We start from the raw sequence: 12,399 nt of genomic DNA on the forward strand, positions 1-12,399 counted from the left end.
TTTCTTGAAATGCAATATTTAATAACTGTCGCTCACCGGGGAGATGCGGAAGCTGATGTTAAGCCTTGCGGGGTTCCGATCGGCATTCGGGGTAATAAGTGCCTATCGGGACGTCGCGACGGTTGTCAAGGGCCCGATGGGAGTTCCGAGTCGTGACAAGTAGCATGATGGCTAAATTTTTAGGGTTGGCATGAAATATATGAACAATTTTGGATTGGTCTCGATAGACTGGATTAAATTTTATTCGCCATATTATGCTACTGAAAATTTTATGGGTCTGGTGGTATATTAAACGGTCACTGTAGTGGTGGGGGTTTTCGTGGACTGCCTATGAAAGGGGCACGGTAACCCAATTATATACCTACCTCCGAAGGGAGATGTTGGATGAAGTATCTCTTGAGGTAAGATTTGAGTGCACCTCACGTTCGGGCCACCATGTGAGAGTGAGACTCAGCCAACGCCAAGGAACGGCTATATATCAGATGCGAAAACATGTTTATGGGTATGAGACATTTAACAGCCTTGGAGATCTCAGTGGGATACCTTGATTAAGGTAACCACGAGAATGATTCTAGCATGGGCCAAGTTTAAGAAACTCATAAGCCAGGGAAATTTTGATGAAAAGAAATTGTTTGGTATAGATTGAAACGAATTTTGCGCTATGAACATTATTGAACTATAATGTTTTTATATTGTCTCCATCTACTCGGTTTTAGATGCTTTTGATGGTAATTATTTACTCACTGGGATTATGTAATCTCACCCCTCTTCCTATCCATTTTTCAGGCTTAGGACAGTTTGTTGATAGTTGTTTAAGACGAAAATTAATCTCGGAGAAAGTAAGGGTTCGTAGCCCTACACCTTCTTGGTCAGTTGGGGGCCCACATGTCACTGTAAAAGTAATTTTATACTTCAGTTATCTGATTTAAAGTATGTATAAACATATTTAGCTTTTATACCATGTTTTTGACGAGTTTCAGTATTTTTGAAGAAAAATGACGAAAATGCCCCTGTGAGTCAAAAAATAATATTTTATTGTTTTGATTTGGAAATGACTTATGATTTCTTGAAATGCGAGATTTAATAACTGTCACTTACTAAGAGATGTGGAAGTTGATGCTAAGCCTTGCGGGGTTTCGATCAGCATTCGAGGTAATGAGTGCCTATCGGGACGTCGCAGCTGTTGTCATGGGCCCGATGGGAGTTCCGGGTCATGACAACCAAGGTAAGTAAATGTCGTTGGTTGATTGAAAAAAAATAAAGAGTAAAAAATGAAGAAGGATATTTTAGACATTTCTTATTTAAGTGTTAACGACATTTATGCATTTGGGGCTAGATGTTCATTTCGAAAACTAATTAACCCGCATGAAATTATGACTAAATGTTGAAGAGCTTTATGTATTTTACCCCAAAAATATAAAGATGGAACAAGTGTTGTTAAAATATTGACATGAACGTCAAAATATTGACATGAACATATGAGATTTAACGTAATAAATTAATTATATCAAATAAACATAATTTTTTTTAGAAAATTATATATTTAAATTCATATTCTCGAGTTTAAAGGATTTAATGGCTTACAAATTTTAATTTTATAAGGAATAATAGTAAGAATAAAAATAATTATAGTAAAAATTAGCAGTTGAAAAATCCTGACGTAAATCGTTAAGAATTAAAGTTAAAAATTATAAAAGTGGACCAAGTATTATCAAAATATTGACGTAAATGTGTAAGATTTAACGTAATAAGTCAATAATGTCAAATAAACATAATTTTTTAGAAATTAAATATTTAAATTTATATTCTTGAGTTTAAAGTATTTAATGATTTACAAATTTTAATTTATAAATGAATAATAATATGGATAAAAATAATTATAGTGAAAATTAGCAGTTGAAAAATCTTGATATAGTAAGAATTAATGTAAAAAAATATAAAGGTAGAAGCAATATCAAAATATTAACGGAAACTAGTGTGATTTAATGTAACAAGTCAAATATATCGAATAAATATAATTTTTTGAAAATTAAATATTTAATTTTATATTCTTGAGTTTAAAGTATTTAAAAGTTAGAAAAATTTTCTTTTAAATGAATAATAGTAAGGATAAAAACAATTATAGCGGAAATTAGTAGTGAAATATATTGACTTAAAGCACTAAGAATTAGCGTGAAAAATTATAAAGGTGAATCAAGCAATATCAAAATATTGACGTAATCGTGTGAGATTTAACATAACTTGTCAAAATAAATATAATTTTTGTGAAACTTAAACATTTAAATTTTTATTATCGAGTTTAAAGTATTTTACGGTTTATGAATTTTAATTTATGTATGAATAATAATAAATTTAAAAATAATTATAGTTAAAATTATTATTTATTAAATTTAAATTTTATTCTAATATTTATTTAAAAATTTCTGAATGGTTAATATTTTTTGCTTGAAAATATAAATGTAAAGGATTAATTTTCGTAAAAATTTTGTTATTTTCTTTGTTAATTCTTTTCTTTTAATTAATAAACCTGTACGTTGCACACGAGCCAATAATTTACTGTCTAAAGATTAAAAACCCAACAAATCTATGATAAAACCCTCTGACTCCCAACCATCACATGTTAGGCACCTAGCTTAATCTCCAATAGCATGCTTGGTTCACTGGAAAGAATAGAATGAGAATAGAATAGTCATTATAAGGGAATATAATAGAATAGAAGAAGAATATCTATTATGTAGATTGGTTCATGGGAATGGAATAGAATAAAAATTACTATTATTACTTATTCTATTATTTGGTTGGCAGGATTAATTTTTAGAATGGTTAAAGAATAATGGGTAAATGATATAAATACCCTTTATTAAAATTTAAAGATTTTTTAATTAAAAACAAAAAAACTATGATAAGAAATAAATACTCTTTATTAAAATTAAAGAATTTATTTGTTAAAATATAAAAATATTCTGAGCAATAAAATCAAAATAAATTTTACTATAATTAAATAATATATTCACCAAACTACAAACATATTTTTATTATAATTTAAAAAGATTTTGTATTAAAAAATTAAACCTTTTATTATAATTAAATAATATATAATATTAAAAGATAAAATATATTCTTTATTAAATTTAAATAATACTAAATAATATTTTTTGTTACATTTATTATATTCAATTAATAATATTAAGTAATATGCTTTATAATACTTATTATAGTTAAATAATATTTAATATATTAAATAATATTTAAATATTTTCATTTCCCTTTTTTTGAAAATAAAGTAAAAAATTTTGTGTCTTTTTTGCTTTAAAGAGAGAAGGAGTGAGGAAGAGAGAAAAAAAAATAAGTTTAGTATTTTTTATAAGGTAATTTTTAAATTGTAAAGGGTATATTTGTCTAATTAACTTCTTTTTTTATTTTCAATAATTTGGAATAGCTATTACCAATGGGGGCCTTGGTAATGGCTATTCAAGCTTCTCTTGGAATGATTATTTGAAGAATAACCATTCCATTGAACCAAATGCAGCTTTATCGCAATAATGAGAATAGGAGAGGAATGACTATTCCATTTCCTCCAACCAAGCATGTCCCAAGAGTTTTAAAACCCTTTCTTCAAGTCTCGGCATGGATACCTTTTTAACTAACACATGGTAAAATGAGGAAACCCCTTTAGAACTTCTTTTTAAGTATGTAATAGATTTTTTATTTTTGTTTATTAAAGGTTATTTAAGTTTTTTGCTTAACCTGTTTGATAAGTAAATATGTTGCAATTTTTTTTATTGATCAATGACCGAAATAAAAGCCTCTAAATCTAATGACTATTATTTATAGCCTTATAATAAGGTTAATCTTGTTGTAGAATTTACCAAAATAATTACCGTATGACATTATAAAAACTTTACACAACAAGTGAACATTGCCAACGTTAATATATCTTGAAACTTTGGGAAAAAAAAAAGAAAAAGAAGGTATTGGTGAAGAACGTGTATATAATATTAGAGAGGACAACTATTTTAAACCAACAAATTTGTGATATATAAGTAGTTGACTCTTAATATTTTAAACCAACAAATTTTAGCAATTTTCCTTCTATGGACATATCTCTAACTAAAGTCTAAATTTGTGATATCCAACTTCATTATTTGTACTTGGTTTTTCAAAGAAGCCTTAATTTGGTTTATATTTCTAGCTAGTGGTCAGTCATTCATAGCCATATTGATATTCTTCTTCTTCATTTTTTTTGTCTTTTTTTTTAACCTATTTCCAACACAAACAGGGGTAAAACTAGCCAACTTTTATTAGGAGTTAAAGACGACAAAAAGGGTTAAACATTTTTAAATTAATATGTTAAACTTAATCAACAATCAAAAAATTTATAATAGATAATAATTTTATATAACATGTAAATAAAAAAAATAAAAAAAGAAAGTTTGAAAATGACAAAGATCATCATCATATGATAAAAGATACTTCTTAAAAATGGATTGACATGGCTCATGTTTGAGATAAGCACGATGGTCATAAATTTGTTTTGAAGAACAAGGTACGTTTTAGTGGTAAGTTAAAAAGAGAGTAAAGTAAAAAATGTGTTTCAATGATAAGTTACGTAGAAGAGAGTAAAGTAAAAAAAAAAAAAGAGGTGGGGAAGAGAAATTTAAAAATTAAAATAAAGTTGAGTATAAAACTAGTAAGATCATTTTATTATTTTTTGTTTATATTAATTATTAAATAAAAAATTACTTTGAAAAGAGCATTAAAAATAGTATAAGTATAAAAAATTAAAAATTTTGAGAAACCATATTCCATAAATATACCTTTTTTCAAGATTATTAAAAAAACATATAATAAATAAAAATTTTCAAAAATTTTGGAGGGACCACGGCACCAAGAGTATATGACCCTCTGCCCTGTCACACAGAGAAAATTGGTGGTAAAATCAGCCATACTTGGAATGTATCTAGATATTGAGGTATATCAAGGGTAGTTTTTACTCACTAATAATTAATATTGCTGGATCATTGAATATTTCCTTTAAGATGCTGAACAAAGACTATAAAAAAAATAGGAGTTTGGTTGATGAAAGGGAGCAAGAAGCGGCAACTGTCCCAAAAAGGCGCTGGCCCAAAGGCTCCATGAATCATTCACTGCCACTGGCTCAGTCTCAGAGAAAATTCAAACACTAGTATTACTTGCCGAGGCTTTACCCGCTGCTACAGTTCCTACAACCATTTATTTATCAGATGCCCTTAATGCACAAAACAACCATGTACGTGGGATGGGACCTTTCGCTAACTTACATTTCCACCTAACATCTCTAACATTTCATTTACTACTGAATATAATCCCCCTTTTTTCAATATTCTTTGGTTTTTTTTTTTTTGTTTGGGGGTTTTCTCTCTTTATCTTTTTGTATTTATTCTTCATTTAATGCCCTTTACTGTCCCATCAATCTTGGGTACACTAGTTTAAGTGCTATTATTTTTTCATTTAATGTTTTCAGAGGATATTATATTTAAATACAAAGGTTTTTTTTTATAAATATATTACTTTTAATTAGATTTGACAATTAATATTTTCGTATCTTAAACGTGTAAGATACGATTAGATACAAAACACGTTAAGATTAAATACAAACATGACACGAATGTTATTCGTGTCTTAAATTTAAAATACGTACACGCATATATTTAATAACTATATAACACGACACGATTAATACTTTTTGTTAAACGTATCAATATATGACATGACACGATTAATAACACGATTAACATAATTATATAAAAATATTTATAATTAAATATAATTTTATTATTTAAATTTAAAATTAATAATTATAAAAACAATTATAACAAAACAAAATAACAATAATATTAAATATAACAAAACAAAATTTACAATTAGGGTTTGGGTATGACATAATTATATTATTATTTTTATAAAATTTAAAAATCTTTTTAAAATTATTTAGGTAAGACTAAAACAATTTTTTGATTATTAATTTTTAACAAGTTAATAAACTTGTCATGTATATACGTTTAAACACGATAACATGATTAACTAAATGAATTTTAAATGTGTCAAATACGAAATACATTAAGGTTAAACTCGAACTTAGTTAATCTTGTGTCTTCTTGTGTTGTAGTAACGTATTGTATCTAAAATTACCAAATCTACTTTTAACCAATATTTATAAGAAGAGGTTAACGTTTTGGATATCTTTGCATTATAAAGTCATTGAATACATAAGACTTTGGCATTTTGATGTGGGCTTCCAACTTGACCTAAAGAGGGTATAAAGAATGGAAGGATATGGAAGTGAAATCCTTGGTCCTCAGTGTCAAGTCCAACTTAAATATAGTGTTATTCAACTCATGACCAGGAGGGAAAGCCGCGTTATGATACAAGGGAAAAGCACCAAATGCTTCTTAATAAACTGATCCAGAGAGAGAGAGAGAGAAAGCTAAGTATGTGAAATATGAATGCTTACTTTTCTGCAGTGATTTAGCTGTATAAAGTTTTGACAGACTCTACTCATTTATTTTTCCCATACTACCAAGGCTTCTCCAAAAATTCTCAAATCTAACCAACCCCATTTTCCCAGCTCTAAGATCTCCTTCTCCACCATTTCTCTCCCTCCCTCCCTCTCTCTCTCTCTCTCTCTCTCAGATCTAAACAAGGCATACAAAACGATAAAGGACAGAAACATCCAATCTTTTTATACAATAAAAAATTCCCATACATGTTCAGTTGTGTCTGATGAAGAAAAACATTTGTAACATTCTTGCATCCTTCGTTTCTTTCATTCTCATTTCCTTCATTACTGCCCATAAAATCTCTACATCTAGCCATGCAACAGCCCTCACAGACTCCCAAGCTTCTTTTATCAAACAACGACAGCTGATTTATTACAGAGAGCAGTTTGGCTCTGGAGGTAAGTTTGACTCAGTTCCTTCTCAACTCACCTTTGACAACTCCAGGCTTAGGAGTGCCTACGTTGCCTTACAAGCATGGAAACAGGCCATTATCTCAGATCCTTTGAACCTGACGTCAAACTGGGTGGGATCCGATGTGTGCAACTACACTGGAGTTTTCTGTTCCCCAGCTCTGGATGACCCATCTATTCAAACTGTTGCTGGCATTGATCTGAATCACGGGGACCTTGCCGGGTACCTCCCAGAAGAGCTAGGACTCCTCACAGATATTGCATTGTTTCATATTAACTCCAACAGGTTCTGTGGCAAGGTCCCTTGGAGTTTTAAGAAACTGAAGCATCTTTTCGAGCTTGATCTCAGCAATAATCGCTTTGCAGGGAAGTTTCCTTACGTTGTTCTTCGTTTGCCTAGCCTTAAGTTTCTTGATCTTAGGTTCAATGAGTTTGAAGGTAAGGTACCCGAAGCTCTCTTTGATAAAGATCTTGATGCCATATTCATAAACCATAACAGGTTTGCTTTTGAACTTCCTGATAACCTGGGAAACTCACCTGTGTCGGTTATAGTTCTAGCCAACAATAGGTTCCACGGATGTTTGCCTATGAGCCTAGGTAACATGTCAAAAACTCTAAACGAAGTGATTCTGATGAACAATGGGTTGCATTCATGCTTTCCAAAAGAGATTGGCTTGTTGAAGAATTTGACAGTTTTTGATGTGAGCTATAATAAACTCATGGGTGAATTGCCTGATTCGATTGGAGAAATGGTGAGCTTAGAACAGCTAAATGTGGCACACAATATGTTCTCAGGAACTATTCCTGAGAGTGTGTGTTCGTTGCCAAACTTGAGGAATTTTAGTTTTGCTTACAACTTTTTCACAGGGGAGCCTCCTGTGTGCCTGGCGTTGGAAGAATTTGATGATAGGAGGAACTGTTTAAGAGGCAGGCCAGTTCAGAGATCAAGATTACAATGTAAAGTGTTTCTTTCTAGGCCCGTAGATTGTAGTGTCATTAAATGCCGTCAGGTAATTCCTCCAAAGCCTCTTCTACCACCACCTTCACCACCAATTTTGTCGCCTCCCCCTCCACCACTATCACCATTACCACCGCCTCCGCCATCACCTCCACCTGCACTACAGCCACCACCACCTCCTCCAACACCCTGTATTTACTCTCCTCCACCACCTCCACAGAATTCTCCACCGCCACCACCACCCCCTCCTCCAAGTCCATTCTACTTCAACTCACCACCTCCACCCCTACAACCACCTCCTCCACCTCCAACTAATTCACCACCACCGCCACTGTTGCCGTCACCACCACCTCCTCCAAGTCCATTCTACTTCAACTCACCACCTCCACCCCTACAATCACCTCCTCCACCTCCAACTAATTCACCACCACCGCCACTGTCGCCGTCACCACCACCTCCTACATACTCTCCACCACCCCCACTGAATTCACAACCACCACCACCACCACCACCACCACCTCTACCTCCATGCATAACCCCACCTCCACCTCCATCTCCCCCACCATGTTGGCAATTACAATCACCTCCACCTCCACCACCAGTTCAACCCTCTACACCACCGCCAAGTCCCATGTACTATGGCCCATTGCCACCAATTGAAGGGGTAGATTATGCTTCTCCACCACCACCTCCATTCTACTAATTCTTTCTGAGAGATTTTCTTCTCGCACCTTATTCTCGAGAGCTTCAAAAAATGGTCACATGTTTAATTATGCAAAGAAGAAGACACGTGAAGCTAGAGGAAAAGACTGTGATCATGTGTTCGCTGCTGTCTAGGAAATGGTTTTAGAGTAATTGGGAAAGAGAGGCGTGAGGGAGAACGTTTTTTCCCAGGATAATCTGAATTGTTAGTGTGTGTTTTGGAGGCTGTTATTGTTAATAAGATGCAGGATATAGAGAGAAGAAGGTTGCAGGAAAATGTAATTATAAAGATGAGATGGTCGAACTGTTATGACATGCAGATTCAGTAGGTAGCACCATCGCTGCTACTGTTTTGTCGGTTTATTCATGATTCTAGCATGCTTAATTAGCTGAAGCGTGAAGGATGATTAAAAGAAAGGAACCTCTGACTTCTAGCATTGTAGCAATATTCTTCAATGTCAGATTGCTGCTTCCATAAGTCATATTATTTTGCAGCTAATTCGAGATTAAGTATGAAATGTCGCTCGAATGTAGAAAACTTTATTCTTGTTAGAATTCCGATTAGTTACTTTGTTTCTTCTCGTCTCTGAAACTGAAACTATGGTTGTTGCTGTTGATGGTAAGAAGGTCTGCAAAGCAAGTGACCAATGGTTAATGCTAAGATAAAAAAATGCATACGAGCAGAGCAGGTAGTTCTCACCCCCCATAAAATTACATGATCCAGCTGCAAAGGCAGACCAAGAATGAGGATTATAGTTGCTAACAGCCTTTTCATTCTTCTGTTAGACTACATTAAAAGAAGGATTGGTCAATGCCCAAAGATCTTCTAATCCGATCTGATTCTCTTATATATCTTTAATTCTTTATGGCCCTTTCTTTGTTTCTTTCAATTCAACTGGATAGATGTTATATGTCCCCACTCCGCTGATACATGCAAGCTTTTCCAGTTGCCTTCTTTTAATTACACTTTCTTCCGTACTCACGTCTAAAGAACACGACCACCCTAAAGTGTCTGCCGTTTCCTTTAAGTCTCCCTAGGCAGTCAGGAGTAAGAATAATTATTATCATAATTAATCCACAATGTCATAAATTAATTTCCTCAGCTCTATGAATGCCTCAAATATATATTCGAGTGTCGACTAATAAAACAGCAATTTCAGAAAGCATGGGCCATGCTACTTGAACCTCATACTGCTGGTAACTTAAACGAAAACACAACTTTGAGAGAATTACTAATATTTTCAATGTATATAAACAACTCTGAAGGAAGTAAAGAATGAACGGCAGGACCTTCTTTTCTTGTCGTTTGAGGCTGATGGCAGGGGAGCGTAGCACGCAACGTCGACTCATCCATGGTTCTCCTGGAGAGCATCGAACGAAGCATAAGATAAGGCCATGGGAGTGCGACAAAAATCAATAAAGACATCACCTAAACTTGACTGACAGCACTATCAACTACCACGGCAAATATACATATATAGCCCTTACGCCAGGACCCAGCACCACCATGCATAAAAAGAGGCCACGTTGGGGGTGTCGAATGTTACAGGCTAAATGATACTTTTTAGAAAAAGAAAAGGATTATATTAAACTGGTAACAAATTCATTACCGTGTCGGCAAGCTTTGATGCATATAGCTGCATATTTGTCTAGTAACAACTAATCAACATGTGCTTGTAATCAAGTCTAGATGCACAAATGTAAATGCACCTATATGTAACTGCACATGTTTGGGACCATGTCTCTTATACTTACTGCAATGGCCTGTCTGATTCTTGACCTTCTATAAATATGAGACCCACGTCAAAATCATTAGCAACAGGATTTAAAGAAGGTTAAAATCCATGTACTATGTGCTTAATATGTTGGAGTGAAAATCCCCGATTCTTGTATTCGTCACAAGCTGCTCTGTGCGGCTTTGAGCACTGGCCCTGAATCACGCTTACATCCAGCCCAAATAAGCCTATAACCTACCAAAAACCAATCAAGATCACGAGGATACTTGAAAATAACACAATAAGCAACAGATCACACACACAAACGCAAGCAATGATTAAGCCTTCAAGCAAACCACACAAGTACTGAGAGAAAAAGTTGACGGCAAAAAAAGCCTTTGAATTATAAGTGTTTCATCAGCTATACAATGATTTACGCTGGAGCTTATACAGGCAAAGCCTTCTACACAAATGTCCCTACTTAGACAAGTCAAAAATGTACCTAAGAGAGGCTCCATGTGAGTAACGACTAAGGAGAGTGTGAGTTACGGCTAGTGGCATTCAAATTGCAAGACGAGGCTCCCAGTAGTTGTTTCACAATTCTGGCCCTCTGTGCCTGACTGTCTGCTTGCTGGTGCGGGTGGCTGAAGAGCCTGGACAACCAGGCTGTGTGCTTTTGGCCCCTAGGCACAAATAGAGGTTTCCCATCAACCTGGCCAATAGAAAGAGAATTTCCATGGGCCTCAGACTCCTCATGCGCACACCCAGTATGCACTCCTAATCCTCATTTGACCTGAGCCGTGACATATTCCCATAATTGGGTACCTGGTTGAAAATGTAGCAGCAAATATGTGCGACCCGAGATAAGTCCTTGTTAAAGAATATTGAATTACATATTTCAATCCGACTAAGCAAGTCTGATTGCATAAGATAACCAGAAATTTCAATCTCAAACCACTCAAGACTTTTTCAGTCATGACTCACTAGAAACTTATTCTTACAAGTAATTTCTGTTCTATTCCTACTCTGGAACTTGCTCAGTTGGTAGCCGGATCAACTTTGCTGGGACAAAATAGTGGACTCCACTCCCACATGGTTGAGTGTAATATTTGAATTAGGAATCTGAGATATGAAAATATCCCAAATAGGACAATGGAAATTCCAAAAAACTAACATGCCTTCAAATACCAAGGATTAGATATAATCAATTCAAAACAACCTGACCTCAGGTTTCAATGAATGAGACTGCAAACCTTACAGTGTCTAAAAAGGCATAAGTAATTTTCAATCTAAAAACAATACAGTTCAGCCAGCAACTTCAGCTTATACACATATTTATAAGCTCAGATTAACTAAACAAACATATAAGTCTTCTGTCAATTCCGTTGCTTGGAATGATTTTCATATCCAATTCATGGACTAAAAGGGTTAAATTTGACATTTAGAAACTTCTCATTTCATTTTGCTGGATATTTAAACTTGTCATGAACCAACTAAATTTTCTCCTCTTTTTTGACCCTACTCAGTAATGAAAGCTGATATTCCACCTTTCAAAAAAAAAAAACAAAATGAAAATGAAAATAAACCAGGACCACCTGAGAACATACTTTTTGTGGGACAATTTTTGCTTAATAAAGCAAGTTTGTCATATTAAACCTGAGAACACTGCTCGACCATACCTGCAAGGTTTTCATACGCTTTTCTGACCAAAGCCAGAATAAAAGATTTCAAACACAAAGATTATACGATTTGATTGCAGCAGTTTCAGTCGCAGAAGAAGTAAATCTAGTTGTTACCATTGAGAAAGTCCCAGTAAATTTCCAAAACAAACATAATTCGCCAATGACCCTCCACTTTATGTCACTGCAGTATGGTTAGAGAAAGAAAAAAAGTTAACTTTTAGCAGAAAAGATGAGAAAATACCAAAGAATACCTGCTGTGGGAAGGAGAATAGAGAACAATATAGACCTTGGCAGCTGAACAGCTTAAAACCTGTCCAGATGAATGCGTGAGAAGCTCAATAGTGGGAGTCGGCTAAAATGTAATGCTCCCATTTCTTCTTCTCCCCCCGCCCC

At 34.0% G+C, this 12,399-nt stretch overlaps 2 protein-coding genes across 8 annotated transcripts in view; one reads left to right on the forward strand and one right to left on the reverse strand.

Annotated features, from left to right (window-relative positions):
* On the forward strand, nt 6,483–9,191 carry LOC18588922 (leucine-rich repeat extensin-like protein 3). Its single transcript, XM_007013654.2, has one exon. The coding sequence runs from the start codon at nt 6,763–6,765 to the stop codon at nt 8,608–8,610; it is 1,848 nt and encodes a 615-aa protein (XP_007013716.2). The 5' UTR covers nt 6,483–6,762; the 3' UTR covers nt 8,611–9,191.
* LOC18588923 overlaps nt 9,714–12,399 on the reverse strand; it is a 7,799-nt gene continuing 5,113 nt past the window's right edge. Inside the window, exons 8-12 of one of the 7 annotated variants that reach the window (XM_018127617.1) lie at nt 12,293–12,316; nt 12,121–12,187; nt 10,827–11,149; nt 10,365–10,579; nt 9,714–9,970 (exon numbers count right to left, since the gene is read on the reverse strand). The gene's annotated coding sequence lies outside the window, so the exon portion shown is untranslated. Of the gene's footprint in view, nt 9,971–10,364; nt 10,580–10,703; nt 12,317–12,399 lie in introns of those variants that run through there. The other 6 variants (XM_007013656.2, XM_018127616.1, XM_018127615.1 and 3 more) reach the window with 6 other exon arrangements.

The sequence above is a fragment of the Theobroma cacao genome, chromosome 9 (genome assembly GCF_000208745.1).
Source record: "Theobroma cacao cultivar B97-61/B2 chromosome 9, Criollo_cocoa_genome_V2, whole genome shotgun sequence".
Taxonomy (NCBI): Eukaryota; Viridiplantae; Streptophyta; class Magnoliopsida; order Malvales; family Malvaceae; genus Theobroma; species Theobroma cacao.